Source organism: Diabrotica undecimpunctata, chromosome 1, assembly GCF_040954645.1.
Source record: "Diabrotica undecimpunctata isolate CICGRU chromosome 1, icDiaUnde3, whole genome shotgun sequence".
In the NCBI taxonomy this organism is placed as follows: Eukaryota; Metazoa; Arthropoda; class Insecta; order Coleoptera; family Chrysomelidae; genus Diabrotica; species Diabrotica undecimpunctata.
The window spans coordinates 32,629,362-32,651,507 of NC_092803.1; the positions used below are offsets into that span (position 1 = coordinate 32,629,362).

The window sequence follows — 22,146 nt, forward strand, 5'->3', positions numbered from 1 at the left end:
TTATTATTTTAAATAAAGTTGAATATAAATTTACCTTCAAAAGAACAATAAGAAATATCCATTTCAGTGTTTTTAACGCTTTCTCAGCTAATACCAATATTAACTCACTTCTGAAACATAGTATGGCAGTTATAACAAAACTAAACTTTTGATCATATTATATCCTTAACCTAGCGCCGAATACCGTAGTAACTCATGTTACGATCTTTAATGCTATCGCCTCGGATAACAACAAAGACTATTGTATTTTAAGATACGATGATTTTCTACCTTTGTTTTTTATAAATCGGAAATACTATAAAACGCGTACACGTAATATTGGTTGCATAACTATATTTATTAAGATACGATTCTTTCCTGGGGATGAGATCATTATCTTTTATTGTTTTGCGCTAGTAACTCAAATAGTGGAAAATTTGATATACTACAGTCTCCGTTGGACCAGTCGATATGTAAGTTATTACAAATAACTCTTTGCAAAACAAGTGCTTGATTAATTTAACAGATTGTATACGACAGAAGATTCCAAGCTATTACATTTGAAAAGATAAGTGAAAAAAGACATCTTAACAATGCGTTCCTGCAGGTCTTAGTACTTTAACTAGTTCTGCACTTAATAAAGAACCTCTGGCTGCCCTGGAATGTTACCCCATACGGGATGGATTTACAATAATTATTACATATCGTCGGCTTAACCTGCAAAACCCGTAAGTCCACATTTGATCAAATTTGACATTTTAACGCCATCGTTCGCAAAAAAATTAGTGAATTTGTCTAAGAAATTTCAGTAACTCCAAAAATTCTTTAAATGATCTGCGATAAAATCTGCGAAATCCGTAAGTCCATACCTGGCTGAAATCACAGCGCAAACGCCGTAACTCCGCCATTGTTCGTTACGTTGCAAGCACGAGTTGTGCTGGTCTTATTATATATTATTATTTGTGCGTTGTTGGCGATCTTTTAAACTTATTTTGGACGAATAACATAAGGTAAGTGTCCTTAATTTGTGTGTTAACTTTTAAATATAATTAAATGTAGTTTTAGACTTAAAATAAACTCTTAAAAATAATGCATAGAGTTACGGGATTTGCGTATAATTTGAATTTAGTGTATTATCGAAATAAGTTGGAGTTACGGGGTTTTCCTACTGTATATAATTAGGAATTTAGAGTCATACTTCTAGAGAATATTCTCAGAGAATTCTTTAATTTAAAAAAATACAAAATAATAAGTAGTTATCAAAGGAATAATACTCAGAATATTGTGAAAATCAAAAATTTGTTTTATTTTACCAATTTTACTTATTTTTAACAGGTTTTCTGTCTTAGTAACTTTTACTATTGAGTGAAATGAAAATCTTGAAGTCTTCCTCCACTAATTTTAATAAATTTCTTGATCAATAAGAAACAAATAACCTGTATAGGTATGACCAAGCAAATAATAAAATATTAAAGGGAGACTTCAAGATTTTCAACTCCACTTCAAGAATTAACCATTTTTTCAACTTTTACTATTGGGTTAGCAATTACCATGACAACGGTTTTTGTTTACAGGGCATAATGGACATCTTTAAAAGCAGAACCAACAGAATTATGTTAGCTATTGCTAATAAAAAAACTAACCAAGCAAGAAAAGGTTGCAATCAAAATGTAGAAGCAAATAATGCAACAATATGTACCAAACCCAAAGCACTCGAGAAAAATATGGCTGAAGTCATTAATAATGAGAAAACCCTATGTGATGTTACAAACTTGTTTTCTTCATATGATGAAAAACCTTTTCAAAAATTCCTCTCTAGTGACGTTGATGATGAAATGTTACTATTGGATATTCCAGAAATTACAGACATGATGAAGATGAACTCTGACCAAATTTTGCCAGAAAGTAACCTAAGAGATGAAGTATTAAACAATTTTTGCACTCCAATTGAAGAAAATGTTACTTTAGAGTTTGAAAATAACATTCTTAGCTCATCAGAAGTAATTGCGGAAAATTTAATAATGGAAATTCAGAATGAGAGTGAAGTTGAAAATCATTCCAAATATATACCACAGCATGATGAGGACGTGATATTATTACCCTCTAAAAGTAATAACTTGTCAGATGTTAATAAAAAAAATATAATAGCAGAAGTTCAAAATGGTGATGAGTTTGAAGATGATCCTGATTATGTACTTGAAAGTGATCAAGAATCGTCCACTTTTTCTGAAAAAGATGCTGACAATGAAAGAGAAACAGCACAAGAAGCAGAACAAAATAAAGATGACCCACTAGAAAAAAGAAGAATGAAAAGACACCTTGTGAATAAAGAAAATTGGATTGAAAATAAGAAGAAAATAAAACGTGAAAAAGGAGAAGCTTATTTGGGAAAAAGGAAAATTAATGGCCGATGGGATTATAATATAGAAAGAGAAGAAAGAAGATTGAAAGAGTTCTGTAACTGTAAACTTTCAAAAAAAAATACCGTCATTAAGTGCACCACGTTTTCTGAGGAGGATAGGAAAGCAATATTTACGAAATTTTGGTCCAATATGAACTTGAGCGAAAGAAAAATGTATGTATCCTTCTTAGTAAAACCAACGGCTATAAAAAGACATAGAAACAGGCAAAATTCAACAACATCAAGAAGAAAGGAGTCTATGCTTTACTACATGAAGAAGGAAGGTCAACTTATTAGAGTTTGTAAGCAAATGTTTTTAAACACACATTGTCTGAAGGAGGACATGGTACTTGACTGGTTGAGAAAAGAAGCGACTAGTCAAACAAAAACTGACGACAATAATTCTAATGAAATCACAATGCATACAGCGCGTTACAAAGACATGAAAGAAAATTTAAGGCAGTTTTTTTCTGAGCTGTCAAAAGTTGAGTCACACTACTGCCGGTCTTCATCTGACAAACTTTATTTGGAGCCCAACTGGAAATCCAATTTTATCCGTATTTCAATTCTATACGAGCTGGTGTCAAGAAAAACAAATGGTTTCATTATCAATTGCTTCATTTTCCCACGTGTTTGAAGAAATGAACCTCTCGCTGTATCGTCCTAAGAAAGACGAGTGTGATAAATGTGTGGCACACCGAAATGGCAACTTACCTGATGATATCTTTAATGAACACCAAGAAAAAAAAAGGGAAGCCAGGGAGGCAAAAAATCGAGATAAGGAGTCAGAAAATATCGTATTATGTATGGATTTACAATCAGTTTTACTGTCACCAAAGACAAACATCTCCTCACAATATTTTAAGACTAAACTGATAGTACATAATCTAACATTTTATTATCATAAACTGATAGTACATAATCGATATGAAAACTAAAGATGGTTATTGCTACCTATGGCATGAGGCCGCTGGTGGTACCAGCGCCAATGACTATGCCTCAATAATTTACAGCTTTCTCAAAGTTCATGTCACGAAAGATCATCCTGATCAAAAAATTATAATTTACAGTGATGGTTGTACGTCGCAGAATAGGAATTCAACACTAGCCACCGCCATTCTAAACCTATGTATGGAATCAGAAATTACCATTGAACAAAAGTTTCTCGAAAAAGGGCACACGCAGATGGAGGCAGATTCCATGCATTCTACTATTGAAAGAAAACTTCGTCATAATAATATTAACGTACCTGCTGACTACGTTAAAATTTGTAAGACAGCACGTAAAAATCCAAGACCTTATAAAGTTCATTATGTAGACCACAAATTTTTTAAGGACTTTAGTAAACTACAGTTTGTAAAATCTTTGCGTCCAGGTAAAAGAGTCGGTGATCCTCATGTTACAGACATTCGCGCATTGCAGTATTCACCAGATGGAACAATAGCTTACAAGCTGAGACATACCCAAGATTACCAAGACCTTGCTTTTAGTCGAGTTCCAAAGTCTACTAGAAAAGAGTTATGCTGTCAATTTAGTGAACTTCCAAACTTGTATAATAATCCTATACCGATTAAAAGAGAAAAGTTTATACATTTGCAATCCCTTAAGATAAGTATTCCAGCTGATTATCACTCGTTTTATGACAACCTGGCATATCTTTAAATATGTTATATGGCATATATTTAAATTTTTGCATTATCTTTAAGTTAAGGTTTTGTTCGTTTATGTGAGGAATAAATAAATAAAAAGTTAAGTTTACTCAATTTTAGTTATTAATTTTTACCCACCTCTTAGAGTAATTGAATCCCGTAAGTCCCAAAAATATTTAAATAAAAATAGGAAAAACCCGTAAGTCCAATTAAATATGTCATAAGATCAAATAACTTCTTAGAAATACCTTAAAATGTCAAATATGTTATATCTAAACAAATGTATATCTTGGTTTTTTCTATTTGCTAAAACAAAAATTTACAGAAAGTTTTTTGTCTCCCCTGAAAAAATTTCCGTTTTGGACTTACAGGTTTAGCAGATTAAGCCGACGATATGTATAATTTTTATATAGGATTCTTTGTATATTGGTGAATCGGAATACGGCACAAGAAAAAAATAAAGTAATTAGAGTTTTTTGAATAAAAAGTAGTTTTTCTCGAGTAGTTTCTCAACAAAACGCATCCAACATAACGCTGCATAATCTTTACAATCGTAGCCGCAATATACGCTCTATTACTTTAAATAGATATTTTTACTGCTTTGTCCGTTTATTTCTGACTCAATGGCCCGCATCCCATCAACCGGTAGAACTTTCTATTCAGGATGCGTATGCGGTTTCGCCGGTGTTTTACCGCAACGTTAGTTTTTTTCAGGGGCTCATACTCGCTCGTTAGTGTGTTCGAGCTTCGAGGGGATCCAAGTGTTGCAAGCCGATAATTCAAAAGCTCGATGCGCTTACGGCTTTCGTTCGGCTTGCTTTATTTTCCTGCGGCGGCTTTGGGCAACGTGGCTGATTTGGGACGATAGCAGGCAGGTAGCTGCTAGACGGAGTCAGAATTAGATGACCAAGGTCATAAAGGGAACTGCTACGTTGCCACGTTTTATCGAAACAGTTATATTCACCCGTCGATGTTTTACAGGTGCAGACCGACGAATATGAATCTTAAAAAAACAAATATGGAGTAAATATGAACTTCAAAATATAAAAACAAGACTAAACATTATCCTGTAACAAAAAAATGAGAAACAAAAATCATTTTTTTTTTAAATATAAACTTAAACATTTATTCTAACCTAACACAAAAAAAAATAACCAAAAACAAAAAAACATCATAAAAACTGCAATCCATTCTTATAGGCAACCTTTGCAAATGTGTGTCACACATGTGGCATATTGGCGCTTTGCAACTAACGCAAACTATCTTCGTTTTTCTATCCAATGATCGTGGACATTTTGACCACCTTACTCTTTTTTCTAAAATAGCATTTTTCTGTCCAGGAATGTCTGTTTTTAAAATGGAAGCGATATTATATCTCAGTTGCCTTGGAATTTGAAAAATAGTTAGTCTTCTTTCGATATGATCCTGCACAATCTGCCGAACAAGAGATTTGATGAATTCATACCTCGACTTTTGGGGGTTTCCAGGTAGGGATGAGTATATTATAAACGCATTGACGAAAGAAATATCAAAAATTGTATAAAAACAAGTAAGAGACCATCTTAGACTTCTACGATGTGTAGAATACACTGTACATTTTTCATCTAATGCATCGACGCCTCCTCTTGTTTGATTATAAAACTCGATAATTTCGGGTTTGTTTGTTTCATCGCTTACTGCATTACTGTAGTGCATTGAAGACAAGTACCGCTTTTCGTGGTTTAGGTACATATGAAACTAATGTAACTCTATCGCCAAATCCAAATAGAGATGATCCCGTGAGCCTCGTTTTAGTTGGCAAAAAAGAAATAGGTATCTCCCTTTTATTTGTTTTTAACAGTACCCACGTAAGTTAGGCCTCGGTTCCTCAACTAAGTTATTACTTCTAAGGATGTAAACCAGTTGTCTGCTGTAACGTTACGGTTAGAACCCTCAATACATTTTACTATACGAAGAACTGATTGCGTTGTTTTGTTAAATTTCTTTTCCTCTTCTGACAATGTTTGGCCATCACTTCCAGCACCTGTATATACATACCCATCCAAAAAGTAATGGGTTTGGGCGACAATTAGTGCCATTATCTTTAAGTCCTATTTTCGGGGATTTTGAGGCATGTACAATATGGCTGTAAAATAACAAACCGATAAACGCTCTCAGTTCAATAATGTCTCAATCTTTTAGATCCGTCCTATGCTATCGTTATATTTCGTTATAATCCTGGCAAGTTTTTCATTTGTTCTAAGGATAGTCTCTTCTTAAATATCGTTTGTTATTATACATTCCCAAGCATTTTTCTGGAAACACAATTTCCCAAGTGACTTGGCTGGCCCAATAACCCCAGGAAGATGAGAGATAATGTTAAAACTTCTTATTCTTACATTTAAAGGTGGAGCTTCTGCAGTCCACTTGTATCGATTTTTGCCATAGTGCGTTCTCGAAGGGCCTGGAGTTTGTTGCTGCTCATGTGGATCAGAGTCCGAATTAACCCCCGAAGGTGCTGCATTTTGCGGGATATTATCTTCAACATCCAACAGAGGTTCCACGGTTTCCGGCTCCCATTCAATTTCTGAATCAGTTTCGTGTTTGTTGACATAGTCGGGATCATTGTATGAGTCATCGTTACCGCAGAAATCACTCTTATCCACGTCTAGAATATTTTGAGCCCATTGTTTAAACCTAGGATCATCGGAATCCATTTTATTATATCGTGACAGGTCCATTTTCAACTGAAAATAAAAAAAACTAATTATTCTTAAAAAAAAACGTAACCGGTGAGGTAGGGTCACAGTGTCCCCACGGCGCAGTTATTTCCGTATAATTTGTAAACATTTACCTATTTGCTCACGCCTATCCTGCTCGATATCACACACCACACTGACAGAAAAGTACTGACGCGATCAAGTAGTCGCGCTAAATAAGCTGGGACGTATGTCACTTTAAAAATCTGTTGGGGCTCGTATGACCCCGCATCACCAGTTACGGGTTAAGTTGAAACTAAATACTCGTATGTATGTATCTTTAGGTGGCCGTTGAGTTCTGAATAGGAGCTGCAGTTGTTCACTTCACAGGTAAAAATATTATGTAGTTTATTTATAACGAAACGTAGTTTTTAATATTTTTATTTTGTTTTTTTTTTAGTCAAGTTTTTTTAGTCACTTTTTTTGTGAATATAAAAACCAGCCCACTAAAAAATGTACGGACAGATAACAATTTTGTGAAATAAGAGTAAGACATTCTTGGTATCTTTCATTAAAATATATCTACTCACCTTTAGCACAACTTCATAAAATATCAAGATAATGTCGTTTTCGTTAATCATGCGTAAAAATCCTGTTAGAAATTCTAATTACATTTAATTCCTAACTTAGTTTTTGAAAAAATATTATTTTTAAAGAAATGCAAATATTTTTTTCGGTGTTTACAGTATTTGGAAATTATATGAAACGCTTGACTTGGTGTCAAAGAGACAGAAAAAGTCTATATAAATATATAATTAAACATAAAGTAGTTTTGTATTTTCTTACAGGTATTTCTTATACTACCGCTAAAAGAATTTTAAAGGAGAGTAAGGAGTCAATGGAAACAACTGAAAAAGTTACATTTTTCAGTCCAAGAAAAAACTTCGTTAAGAAATCAACAATTACGAATCTTCCTGAATATTAAACTAGGAACATTCGCTAAACAATATACGATTTTCATAAAACAGAAAAATATAGTGTTACAGGTAAACGGTTAAGTATTAAAATTATGAAAGAGTTAGATATTCATATATATTAGATACCTGATGAAGGTGGTGGCGGAGTATCTGTCTGAGAGAAGGATTATGGTGAAAAAGGGCACGATCGTGGACGTGACGGCCGGCGTACCCCAGGGATCTGTCTTGGGCCCGACACTATGGAACCTGGCATATGACGGGGTTATGCACTGTGAATACGGAGAGGATACCCCTTCGCATTCGCGGATGACCTCGCTGTACTGGTAGTAGCCCGGGATGAGCCTGATCTCAAATACCGGGTTCGGAACGTAGGCCGCGTCGTAAAGAAATGGATGACGCGGCACGGACTGAAACTTGCGACAGAGAAAACCGAAGCCATCATTCTAAAGCGGACAAGGAACAGGCAAAGTGTTGAATTTCAATGTAGAAAATGGGGTGAGCACTTGCGGGAGGTGGTCCGGAAGGCTGCGAATAATGCGGCTGCGTTAGGAAGGGTGATGCCCAACATTGTTGGACTCAAATCCGAAACGAGAAGGGTCTTACACGGTGTTGTACAGTCGATCGTCCTCTACTGGCACCAGTCTGGAGCGAGGCGGTAGAGATAACGGCCTATAGGAGGCTTATGACACAAGTGGACAGAACAAGTCTGTTGCGAGTTGCATGCGTCTACAGGACTGTGTCTACGGCAGCCTTGTGGACCATCACTGGATGTGTTCCGTTGCATGTTGTGGCGGTGGAAATAAAAGAGCTCTATGAGAGGAAAGGCCAAACCTTACTGTGACCGAGAGAAGACAGGAAAGAGAAAGGTCAATTAAAAGATGGCAAGAAGAATGGAACAACACGGAGGTTGTGTCACAGTAGACGAAAATGCTGATCCCGAACATAAGAGATTGGGTGGACTGTGGCCACAGGCAACTGGATTATTTCCTGATGCAGGTGCTCACATGTGTTTTAGGGTCTACCTCTCTAGGTTCGAAAAGGCATATTTGATTTTACTGTGATTAATTTCTTTTCTAACAAGAAAATATTTTTTTTTACCCGCCGTACTTTTTTCCTCAGCTTATTCTACTACTATTTTTAAAATTGTCAACACCGCTGGGTATTATTGTGACTGAGTGGAAATAGACCATGTCGGTAGTTCATTTATTCATGGTGTTGCTAAAGTGATGGACCGCATTGGACTGCCCCTGATGTGCATACATATGCGAATTAACTACCTGACAGAGTTTGCTATTTCCTCCGATAGAGCATTTAAAGAACTTTTAACAGATGTAATAAAAAGCGAACCAGAAATCTGCTATACCAAGTAAAAATCCGGTTAAAAATGTGAAAATGTTACAACTGATAAATGATTTTAAAATCAGTTTGACTAAGGGTTAAATAAAATTCTTCTATTTTTAAAGAGAAGGATAAAAGATTTATATAAAATCACGGGAAAGCTTGAAAAATGTTGTAGAATATTACATTTTATTTAACAAATAAAGGGCTCGGGTGAAGATAATGGTAAGTCACATTTTTGCAAATGTTTAGAAATTGAACTTAAAAGTTTACCGATTGATTGCTCTGTTGCAATGACATTTACTTAAGTTAATCTTCTAATTAGCTTATTTTAACTTCACCGCTGAAAACAAATTTTAAATTTACGAGTAAAACGATACTTTGAATAAAAAACACTATAGATACTATTTTTTACGTTTATTGAATTGCACATAGGATATAAAAATGAAACAAATATACTAAACAATGTTATTAGTAATAAACACAAGAAACGATAATAGAAATAAGAAAAATCGGTTGCCTGTAAAGTCGGTTTTACGGGCGAAGATTTTACGTGACAACGTCTTTTTCTCGGTAGAATATTTATTGATATGAATATTATTAAATTGCACAATAGGAACAAGGAATTGAATGAAAATAAGAATTGCACAAATTTTAACTATAGAAATATATTTTGTTTACTAAAACATTATACATGTAAACTTAAACTTAACTAATTTCTATTTGAGTGATTTTGTTGAGGATAGGACGATGATAGGAGAAATATGAAATGAAAGGAAGTGTTTCTGCTGTAATGTGTCTTGAACGCCAAGAACGCTCGAGAAAGACAGAGACACAAGCACGGAAGCACGCACCGATTCAACGCGCCTAATTCTCTAGTGCTGCGCGCGCAGCGGACCGATCATGTTTGAGTGGGAGAGAGACGCAAGGCATTCGCCGGTCCGGCGGGCCTCTCTCTCGTTCGGTGACTCACTGTAACAGACGTGAGCGAGCGTTACACTTTTTCATGAATGACTCCGAGCCACAACCTAATTTAAAACGTTGTCACGTCAAAAACATTACAGGGACTTTGCAAATAATGGCCTGTAAAACCGTGATGAACGTTGGGAATGCAATCCAAACACGAAAGTACATATTCAAGTTTACTAGGTTCAATACCAAGCCGTGTAGCATATTTTTTCTGAAGATCTCAAATAAAATGTTCTTGTAGGATCCCAGTTCTTCCTCTTTTTTGAATTGAGTTTGAATTAAACTCACCATTGTATGTATCAGCGATTGCGATTTGTTCACAGTTCTTAGCAGAGAAGCGCATTCGCACAGCATTTCTAATACTACATGGATTAGCCGGTGTAGACTTGGGTTGTACAAAATACTTTCTCATTTCAGACACTTTTAAAAAATCTTCTTGATTCATCTTGTAAACGATGAATGGATTTTTTTTTTGGCATGTTCTTAGTATGTTTTCCCACTCAGCTGGAGAATATACATATTGATAATGAGCTCGTACGTATTTTTCTACAACAGCAAAATCTCTGTCTGATGGTAACATTGTGTGTCCGACCTGTGGAAAAATATGTATTATTTCCTTAAAATTTCCCAGAGCTAGTAAACGAAGCCACACTCCAACCAAAGACCAGTTTTTATTTTGTATGTCCTTTAATATTGTGCATCTAGAAGTGTTTAAGCAGACAGCTTCCGATCTCGTCTGCACCTCTAGCAGCGGTTGACTCGTCCCAGCGTCCCACAAATAAAAGTATCCCTGTGAGGGATACAACGAGTGTATACCCAGATTGTAAGAAAAAAGTTTCTTTTTATAAAATGTAGGACCAGTAGACAATTTGGGGGTTGGGAGTGCTTGTTGAAGGTCAAATGTTATTGCATATGTTTCGTTTCTCTCTTGTGCTTTTTTTTGCATTTTTTATCGCGTCTTGTCCAGCTTTAGCCTTCCTGTGATGCAGTTCTTGCTTCAATTTTAACGCTTGAATTTGTTCGTCATTTCTTTATATTTTAGCCTCTTTCATACTAACATAGATTGAATCATATAATGTGGCACGTGTCGGATTTAGGTGATTTAAATTTAATATTAAAATCGTCAGTAAATACTCTTCGAAACTTATCAGCAGATACACATTCTTGATTTTGCGATAGACATTTAAGTTTGTAAACCTCATAGCTCTTCTCTATTGTATAGTCCATTGTCATAAAATAGGTGTTACAGTTGTCATTTCGGGAATGGTGACTCTCATATTTTGGGAGTCTTTCAATAAATTCTTTAAGAAATAGGACGTTCTCATTAGAAAATGTTTTTTTGTGATTTGCATAACGTCCTCTTCAATCCATTTTCGGCGTTATTAAACCTTATTTGATGTTTTTAGTAATATTCTCGACTCTACCCCTATTATGTTGTAGTTTATGAATATTTAGAAATGCTTTCTTACAAATTTAATACCTCGTGTTGCCTGTAGTTTTTATTAAATAATCGACAGAGTGACTCCTTCTGGAAGGTGACTCCTTTGATTTGGTACTGCGGGCCTTTGTTTTAATCTGCATGCATCCAAATAAATATGCGTTTTGGATATTTATCTAAATAAATTAATTAATCTAGTAAATTAAAATTATTTATCTCCCAAAATTTCTGAAAAATACTTTTCCTTTCGTCTGCTGGTATTACCTCAAAACATTTTCTTTTGCACAAAAAATCTTCTCCCATCGATTTTTGTGGTATAACGTTTCCCTTTCCTCTTTTACAAGTACATATATGATTGACCACTGTTCCGTTTGTTTTGTTGTCGCTGATCAATGTTACATCCTCGTTTCCTTTTTCTTCCTCGAACAGGGTTTTCCTTGTCAGGTTCACCAGATACTGCATTCTTATTGTGGTTGGGTAACGGTCTAGGCCATATCTTACGATGTTTTTGCAAGAGAAATTAAATTTGTAGAAACAGAACATTTTTAAGCGTAAGAAAATTTCGGGCGAATGCATTATAAATGCATTCATTTTTTCGAATCCTGAGAAAACTAATAAGTATTTTTGATAATTTAAACACATAACGTATGGTCCTAAAGTTTTGGGAAAAATTTCACCTGGTCTGATTGAGAAGCAAAATGCATTTAACAAAGAAGGCCATGGAATTGAAATGTCATCAGTTATTAACATTTAATAAACAAAGCAGAATATTTTGGTTTGTGCTCTGCAAAATGTCTTATAAAATTGATATCCGTCGAGGTGTTTATAATATGGTTGGGCGAATGTCGAAACGAGATATTGTTAATATTTATCGAGATCAAAACATAAGCAAATCGAAAATTTATCGCACAATCAGAAAATATGAAGAAGGGATACCATGTGTTAACTTGCGTAAAAGAGGTCGACCGCGGATTTTGAACCATATAAGAGAGGCAAGACTGATAAAGCAGCTAAGAACAAAATTGGGCTCTCACAGCGAAAACTGGCCAGAAGATTTCATGTTGGAAAGACCACAGTATACAGGACCCTATCGAGTAACAATATTATCTACCGGAAAAAAAAAGAAAAGCTCCAAAATACACAGAGGATCAATTAGAGAGAATTCCGATATGTTGCCGCGCGTTAAGGCGAGTGCATTTCGTCAATAAGTTGATCGTGATGGACGATGAAAAATATTTTACTTTGTCCAACTCTGAGATGAAGGGTAACGATGGGTTTTACATGAACGATTACGAAAATGTACCTGATGAAATAAAATTCAAAAGTAAGAAAAAATTTGAGGACAAAATTTTGGTATGGTGTGCAATTTCTGAGGCTGGCTTTATCTCACAGCCTTACATTGGTGTTGTTCGAGGCGAAGCCTTAAACGCAAATATTTATATTCAAAGATGTCTCTCTAAATTGCTTCAGTTTGTGAACACACATCATGCAAATGATCAAATAGTCTTTTGGCCAGATCTTGCTTCATGTCATTACGCGAGGATCACAAGGGACTGGTACGAAACTAACAACATTACCTATGTACCGAAAGCAGACAATCCCCCCAACCTACCTCAGGCTCGTCCAATTGAAGAGTTCTGGGCAATATTAAGTCGGAAAGTCTATAATAACGGATGGGAAGCACAAAATCAGGAACAGTTAAGACGCCGCATATATATACAAAAATTAGAGAAATTGATGCCGAGGTCGTCCAAAGGATGATGCAACGTGTCAGGGGAATTATTAGGCAAATCGAAAATAATGGTCCCTTGTCTGTCATTTGAATTTTGATTTATAATAAGGATAGTTAAGTTAAATTGTTGAATAATTTATTAAAAATACAAGATTATTTTGGTCAGAGTTATATGCTTTTGAAATTTTTCCCAAAACTTTAGGACCATATGTTAATGAAAGATTACATTATTACCGAGGGTTAAAAGTCCCTTAGAAGAAGCGAAAAGTTTCTTTTGAATGAGATATTAAAAATTAAAATTCACACTAAATTTTCTCTTCTTTTTCACTCCCGTAACTTATTAAAATACACATTGTAGAAGTTTTCAAGGACTTTCTGTCCTCGCTCATAATGTAGTATTTCATTCTGGGTTTAAATTTTTCAAAAATACTTATTAGTTTTGTCAATATTCATTCAAAAGCATTAGCTAGATCTTTACAATGTATCACTGCACATGTAAATTGATGAAAACAATGATAACTACTTGTGAATTGGTTATATTCGTTAGTCTCGTCATTATACGTAAAAAATGGTATCTACACAATTACCATTATTTTCAAGCTAAATCAAGTTGAAGACAAATATTTAAAAACTTACCTTTTTCTTGACAATATCTTCGTTCAAACTGTAGCCTGGATCTTTATCGCTATCATCGCATTCTGAATTACCATTTGTGTCACATATTTCTTGCAAATTTCGCTTATTTTGTTCACACAAAGACGTAAACAACTTATTGTTTGCCGCCATGATGACAAATACTATTATGTATTATATTCGTCACGACGACTGTCAGTTACCAGGATGTTAGGGTGCTACTGTAGCGCCATCTGTTAAGATATTGATAAATCTTCACAAGGAATCTGTTTCTAGCTACATTTACCATTATTTCCATATAAAAAGTCTTTTTCGCCAAAAATGTTAGGTACTATTATCTTCACTCGAGCCCTTCAAATTAAAAATATTGTGCGCAATAAAATAGCACATATCCTGCATATCCTGGAAGTCTAGAAAAACTTATCAATATGTGAATAAATAGCGTCAGGAAATTTATATCAGACTGAGCCATACAGATCAAAAGATTGAAAACTCATTTATACATAAGAAATATTAACGATTGTTGAATCAATAAATTTAATCTAGAAAGTAACCAAATACTGGTGAAGTGACGGTAAACAGCTACACGAAACAAACGGAAGTCATTTAATAAGCAAGAAGTTGACGAGTTAAGTATCTTTACTGTTGACTTATGATTGTATTATATAGAACGTAATACATTAACCAGATCAATATTTTCAATTCCGAATGACAAAATTAATTATTTAGTATACTAGTATAATAGAGTATTATATTATAACGTTCATCATATTTAACACGTCTCAACCGAAACAGGGGATAAATGTGGGACAATTGCGGACATGATCAAAAATGATTAAATTTTATTAGAGGAAATGGTCCTAATATGGGTCCTCATTTTTGTTTTATAGAATAAAACCTTAAATTTTTTATCAATTTCTTTATAGTTTTATGCAGAAATTCTACAAATCTTATTGCATTAAACCTTAACTGGTGAGGTGCACAATATGTTGCGCACTAGGTGACGTGGAGTCTTAGCATACTCCATTTTTAAAATAATGTTTTTCTGCTTATTTTTTTATAAATTAAATATTTGTTTACATATTGTGTATTTACATATTACTTTAAACTACAAATAAAAAATATTAGATTTTAATAAGTTACCTTGATTATTATAGGGTAAATGATACAGTCGTTGGCCATGCTATAGTGATTGGCCATGTTAACATAAATTTATAAATATTAAGAATCTCTGCTGTTACTGAAATAAATCAAATCTACAGAATAATTTTGACAACGTCGCTTAATGTTCACCTAAAGTTTCGTCTGGTTACAGTCACAATAAAGTGCTTAAAGGGTGTGATTACTTCTTGCTGTCACCAGTTTAGTTGTTCACAGGTATAATCTTATGAATTTCTTAAGGATTGTACACTTGTTTTTGATCCATTATAAAGTTAATCGTTATAGATAAAGATATAATTTAATATGATATATTAAACTAAGGTTGTAACTGATCAAATTTTAGGCCCCAAACATTTTTAGATAACAAAAAACGCGCGAATTTATTATGCCAATAACTATATCAATAATTTAGATATACAAACAGTTATTGGCCGGCCGGCCAATTACTGTGATAAATTTCTAAAATAAATTTTCAGATAGAAATTTGTTTTCAATAAAAATGGGCACTTTAAATTACATTATTCTTATTGTTACCTTTAAATATTCTAAGAGTAAACAGTCGTTGGCCGTAGGCTAAGTACTATAGTTTAATGTGGCCAATCACTATCGCAATGTTTTTTTTTTTTCAGTTATAATACGCCAACGGTCTGTGAAGGTGTTTCTTACCGAAAAAAATATAAAGAAGAAGATATAATTAAGACTTTAGAGTCTATTGAAAATGGTATGGGTCAAAGAGAAGCTTCCACGTTATATCAGATTCCTCGAGCAACACTTCAGTTCCGGTCAAGTTTCAGATTTATTAATAATAAAGTTTCTCTTGGACCTCACCCAGTATTAACTTCAGAAGAAGAAGCAGTTCTAGAAAGATGGATTTTGACCTCATACAAGAAAGGATTTCCTCGTAGAATGGAAAACATTCAAGCTTCTGTGAAATATTTTCTTGACGCAGCCCTTAGAGAAAATCCGTTTAAAGATAACCATCCAGGAAGAGGATGGTATCACTTCTTCCTAAAACGTCACCCAAATATAACTCTAAAAACCGCAGAAGAAATAACAGCAACTAGCTCAGTTGTAGCCGAAGCAGATATAAGAAACTGGTTTACTAATGTAGAAGACTATTTAAAGGAAAAACAATTATTTGAAATTCTTGAAGATCCCAGCAGAATCTACAATGGAGATGAAACCTGTTTTTGGCTTTGCCCAAAGAACAAAAAAAGTTCTTGCACCAAGAGGAGCAAAAAACGTTTATGAAATACAACATTATTCAAAAAACAATATCATAGTGATGTTTACATTTTCAGCTTGTGGTGTTATGACCCCACCTATGATTATCTATGTTTACAAAAGACTGCCAGCTGAAATTGTTAAATCTGTACCTGACACCTGGGGAATTGGATGCAGTGATAACGGTTGGATGAAAAATCAGCTGTTCTACGAATGTATAGGAAACATTCTTTATCCTTACTTAAGCAAAAATAACATCAAATTTCCAATAGCCTTGTTCGATGGTCACAGCACACATTTAACCTATGAAATAAGCGAATTATGCACAAAGTTACAGATAATTCTAATTGCTCTGTACCCTAACTCGACTCGAATCTTGCAACCTGCAGATGTGGCCATCTTTAACCCCTTAAAAGAAGGATGAAAAAGTGCTGTATTAAAGTTTCAGAGAGTGTACCCTACTGAAGTTGTAACAAACGACAATTTTGCTGCAGTTTTAAAAACAGTGGTTGATAATATAAAACCAAAAAATATTAGAAATGATTTTCGTGTCTGTGGGCTTTTCCCTTGGAATGTATCCGCAATAGATTACTCCAAATGCACTTTTTGGAGGCAAGTCCATCCGTGAATACTGATCGACTGGAAGATATAGATAAACGCGAAGATACAGAGCAGCAAGGAGAAACGGACCAATTCCATGGGACGATCCAATCTGAAATCTGTGAGCCAGAATTAACTCTTGAAATCAGAAATTTACAGGATGAAAAAATGAGGGTTTTATTAAGCACACTTCGGAAATTATCGTAAATGAGCAAATGTTTAACATTGAAAATATTCCTATTCTAATCGAAGAAAATACTAGCTTCGACAACCAAATTCCTAGCACTTCATCGCTCGCCTCTGAACACGTCTTATTAAATAAGTCATCTTCATCAATCAGCGATTATGTTATTTGGCCGAAAACTCCTGAAAGGAAAGGAAAAAGTGAGACGAAGAAAGTACCATTTGTTCTGACTTCTTCCTTTAGGAAAAAGGCAATTAAAGAAAAAATAGTTATAAAAAATGAACTGGAGATGAAAAAGGAGAAACGTAAGACTGAAAGGTTGAACAAAAAAGAACTAAAAGGAAAACAAATGAATAAAAAAAAAGCAGCAACAAAAAGAAAGCCTTAACATAATTATACAGAAAGATCACCAAACAACACTAACGTTAAACTTGTTTTTAAAAATAATACAGATCCAGAAGCCGTAACAACCACAGCAGGTGATATAGAAAACAATGATTCCAATATGAAATATTCTCCAAATGTAAGTGTTAATAGCTGTGCAACCAAGGAAGTATCTAAAATAGTACACTCAGACGATGGTGATGCTTTACTCAACGTAACGGAAACCTTGCCAAAAATGGACTTCCATGATAGCCCTGAAAACATCGAAAGTTATTTATCTTACTGTTGTGCCAGAAAAAACAAAAAGAAAACTGTTTAATGACAACAGTCAAGATGGAATCATTAACACGAATATGGTTATTATTACACCATCTGCTCCTAATCCATTTAAGAACAAAACTATATACACTGGACTGTGCTATACGTGTGTTAATAATATAACACGTAGTCAATATGGAGTAAAATGTTCAAATTGTTCCAGAACATACCATATAAAATGTATTTCCAAAAATAAGATGAAATCCTCCGAAATGGAAAACTTTTTGTGTAACGTTTGTTTTGACAAGATAACATTGTAATTGGTTTGTAATTTCTTGCATTTATTAAAAATTTTTGAAATTAAATTCGTCTTTGATCACTAAAATTATATATAATTTTTAATGATTTTCTAGTTTTTTAACCAAAATTAAAATAACGCAGGTAGGATACATAAATAAGAAAAATATGTACCTAGGATAACTTAGCCTTTTACTGGTGGCCAATTACTATCTACTTACTATGCCAATTATTATCTGCTTTTACAAGAATAAAACTTTTTTTATAAATATTAAACATTTTTAAACAATAAATGACATACGGAGTCATAAAGAGGATACTTTAGTCTAATATTTAGTATATTATTTAAATATATGGTTTTTAATACAAATTAATGCCTTACACATTTATCAAACTCCAATGCTTAAGTGGCCAATCACTGTAACCTTTACCCTATGATTATTTAACACATAGTGAATAAAACTCTTTATTTTGACAAGCATAAAGTTTATTAGTAACTAAAACAAATTTTGTTGAGAATTTTAACAGTTAATCTTCAAAGCCACAAAATGAAAGCACATTCCTTCTTATAAAAAAAGATAATACCAATTCTAAAAAATCATATTTGTTAAGAAATAACACTAGATTTATTGGACCAAATTTATTGTTTATAACAATCCCTACAAATGTTTTCTGTACATTTCGCACATATTGGTGTATTACAAAATTTACAAGAGGCTACAGGTTTCTTATCTTTGAACCTAGGACACTTTCCACAGCGTTTTCTTTTGTTTAAATTGTATTTGCAAGATTTTTTCAATGGAAATTTGTCTTCACTATTTTTTGTGCATGTATATAAAACATATGAATTTACGGACAAAATGTTCAGGAGCTAAAAAAAAATTGCCATCGGCCACATTCGAGTTCATCTGCTTGTCAAAAAAATAGCACATATTTGGTCTAGTCTATCGACCCCTCCTTTACTTATGTTATAAAAGAAAATTATTTTTTATTTTTCAGTCTCAGCATTAGTAACCTTGTTTATTGAATTCTACAGTGTTAATTTAGATTTTATTTTTAGCAGCTTAGATCTTAATAATGTTGAAAGGAGTATAATGCTCTATTTATATGTGGTTGTCCACTGTGATTATCGCCCCCAGATATTTAAACTCCTTCACTACTTCGAAGTTGTGATCATTAATACTGATGTTCTGCCTAACTCTTGGTCTTAGATTATTGAGATTTTTGGTTACTACCATGTATTTCGTCTTTTCTTCATTTATTCGGAGACCCAAACTACCTGTTTCCTCCTCGAGCTGTGAAAACACCTCTCTCACGTCTCTTGTAGAATGCATGACTGCATCTATATCATCAGCAAAGACTAGCAACAGTTTTGATCCTTGATCAGCAAATCCTCCTGTCAGCTCAGACGATATTTTACTTATTGCATATTCTAAAGCAAAATTAAACAGCAACGGTGACAAGGGGTCGCCCTGCCTAAGTCCTGAATTTATACCAAATGGCATCGATGTTCTGCTTCCTATCTTTACTTGTGCATATGAGTCTGTCACGCAGATTTGTGTTAATTCAACTAATTTTCTTGGTATTTCCATTTATAACATTGCTATCCACAATTTGCTTCTTTTTATGGAATCATATGCTTGCTGGAAATATGCTATGAAAATTAGTTGGATCATTTAAATAATACCTTTATCTAGAAACTGTTCAATTTTTAGCTCTGAATGTTAATTAACAATGGAAATATGACTTTTATAAATAAAATGCTATCTTGTTTCTGATTCATTATAGAAGATGCTGTTTTGAAAATTTTCATTACTTTTTATTAAGCCTATCTACAAGCGTGTGACTTAAAAAATGTCAGAGTTATTATAAATGTTTATAACTTAAAAAGTTACCTTGTTTTTAAACTGTTTTTGTTAATAAAATATAATAAAACCTTGAAAGTTTTTTTTAATGTACTTTAAGAATTATGTCCCAAAGAATCGGTTGTAATTTACAAAATACCTCTGGAGTGACTGTTTGGGCAAGTACAGTTGTTTAAATAATCACTTTCAGAATAAACAAATTGGATAACTTATAAACTGTTGGCTATATATACTAATGGCTATACACCAAGGAGTGGGATTAAACTAAGAATGCTTTCTAGATCCTATTTCTTGGGTGGATCAGTCCCTTTTGTTTATGTTATCTTCTTGACGATATCTCTCTATTTTTTTCTGTCTCTAGTTTTTCCTCTTCATTCTCTGACTCATGCACTTTGGAGGTCTTCTTTAACTTCTTGTAGCCACTTTGATCTTGGTCTTCCCCTTCTCCTTCTTCCTCTTAGATTCCACTCTTTCATTGCGTATGTAACTGCTTCATCTCCTGCTCGTAAAATGTGACCAAACCATTGCTTGCTAACTCTGCATTGCTTTATTTTAGTCACGATGTCTTTCTTAAGTTCTTCCTTAATCTCTGCATTTATTTTGATTCTATATCCATTTTGCTCTGTTCTGATTGATACCAGTATGGTTCTTATAATCTTTCTCTCCGCTATTCATAAATCTTCGTCTTTTTTTACCATCGTCATTGTTTCTCCTGCATATAATAATATTGGCCTAATTATGGTGTTATAAATATGCATCTTAGTTTTCTTAGTCAGTGTTTTGCTTTTAAGTTATCTTTGGTTTGCAAAATAAGCTTTATTTGCTGCTAATATTTTTTCTTTTATTTTGGACTTCCTTTCTGCGGTTTTGCTTATTGTAACTCCTGCGTCCTTTAGTCTTTCAGTCTCTTCGAGACTGAAAGACACAAGATGGACCAGAAAACTAATTAACTGGCGCCCACGAGAAGACAAACGCAGCAGAGGACGACCACCAACACGCTGAATGGACGACATTAGACGAATATCCAAGAAATGGCAACAAAAAGCACAGAACCGTGAAGAGTGGCGAAAAACGATAGAGACCTATGTGCAGCAGTGGACAGAAGAGATTGCATGATGATGATGATGAACTCCTACGTATTTCAAGTATTCTACTTCTTCAAACTCAGAACTTCCTATTTTGATTTTTCTTTCATTGGCTTTTTCTCTAATCTTAATATATTTTTGTCTTTTCTTAATTTAATCTTATTCCACTTACCTCCCATTTCTCTTTTATTTCTTCAGCATTTCTTTCATTATTTTCCTGTTCCTTGCAATAATAGCAATATAGCCTGCATATGCGATTATTTGACCACATCTTGTGCTTAGATTTCCTTTATTTACATTTCGTATTACATATTCTGATGCTACATTAAATAGCATTGTTAATAAGGCATCTCCTTTTGATTCATCCCTTTATTTATACTGAATTTCTCTGTCTCTGCTCTTTGTGTTTTCATGCTAATTTTTGTAGTTTTCATTGTCATTTCTATTAATTTTCTGAGTTTATGTAGAATTTTTAATTTTTGTGTTATCAATAATCTTTTCCTTTTAGTTGATTTAAATGCCTGTTTGAAGTCTATGAATAACATTTCCAATTCTAATTTATATTCATTTGATTTTTCCATTATTTGTGTCATTGTGTGTATTGCATCTATTGTAGATCTTCCCTCTGTAAATCCACATTGATACTCTCCCACTGTCTTATTTGTGATCTTTGATAACCTTCTTTTATTATTAAGGTCAATATTTTATATGTTGTATTTTAGTAACGTTATTCCTCTATAATTTTCACAAATTTGTTGGTCTCCCTTTTTATGTATTGTTATGATCTGCTTTGCCTTTAAGTTCTCTGGCATTTTCTTTTCTTTTAAAATATTTTTCAATAGTGCTAGTATTTGTCCTCACAGCTTCCTTTCTCCGTATATTATTCCATCCATAAATTTGTTACATATTAACTCCATAATATTTAGTTCCATATTAATTCCATCTTTACCAGGAGCTTTTCCATTTTTGCTTCTCTGTATTACTTCCTCCAGTCCCTCTAATGTTGGTTCTTCTGAATTTTCGGTGTCTACATCATTTGCTTCGTCTGCTTCTTTTTCGTGCACCGTTTCCTCGATATTTATTTCTTGTCCTGTTGTTTCCTCCCTCAAGAGCTCTCTGTAGTAATTCCTTCATACTTACTTGTATTCTTGATCCTCTATTATCACTGTTCCCTCTTTATTTTTTATTCCGTTTATTTTGTCTTTGTATTTTTGTTTTATTCTTTAATCTTTTTGTGAAAATTTTTCCTATTTCTATTTGTTCTTTCCTGATATATTTCATGCATTTTTTCGCA

At 33.7% G+C, this 22,146-nt stretch overlaps 2 protein-coding genes across 2 annotated transcripts; both read left to right on the forward strand.

The window, feature by feature from the left end:
- The first annotated feature begins 761 nt into the window (after positions 1–761).
- On the forward strand, positions 762–4,410 carry LOC140438457 (uncharacterized). Its single transcript, XM_072528132.1, has 2 exons — positions 762–989; positions 1,554–4,410. The coding sequence occupies exon 2, from the start codon at positions 1,560–1,562 to the stop codon at positions 3,015–3,017; it is 1,458 nt and encodes a 485-aa protein (XP_072384233.1). The 5' UTR covers positions 762–989; positions 1,554–1,559; the 3' UTR covers positions 3,018–4,410.
- Positions 4,411–15,678: 11,268 nt separating this feature from the next.
- LOC140436771 (uncharacterized) lies at positions 15,679–16,603 on the forward strand. The gene is made up of 2 exons (XM_072525890.1): positions 15,679–16,141; positions 16,257–16,603. Exons 1-2 carry the CDS (start codon positions 15,679–15,681, stop codon positions 16,601–16,603), a joined length of 810 nt encoding a protein of 269 aa, XP_072381991.1.
- Positions 16,604–22,146: the final 5,543 nt, after the last annotated feature.

Coding starts and splice junctions, on each gene's coding strand:
- LOC140438457 (XM_072528132.1), top strand. CDS start 1,560: ATGGACATCTTTAAAAGCAGAACCAACAGAATTATGTTAGCTATTGCT.
- LOC140436771 (XM_072525890.1), top strand. CDS start 15,679: ATGGGTCAAAGAGAAGCTTCCACGTTATATCAGATTCCTCGAGCAACA. Junction 16,142..16,256: donor CTACAATGGAGATGAAACCT/GTTTTTGGCTTT, acceptor TTACATTTTCAG/CTTGTGGTGTTATGACCCCA.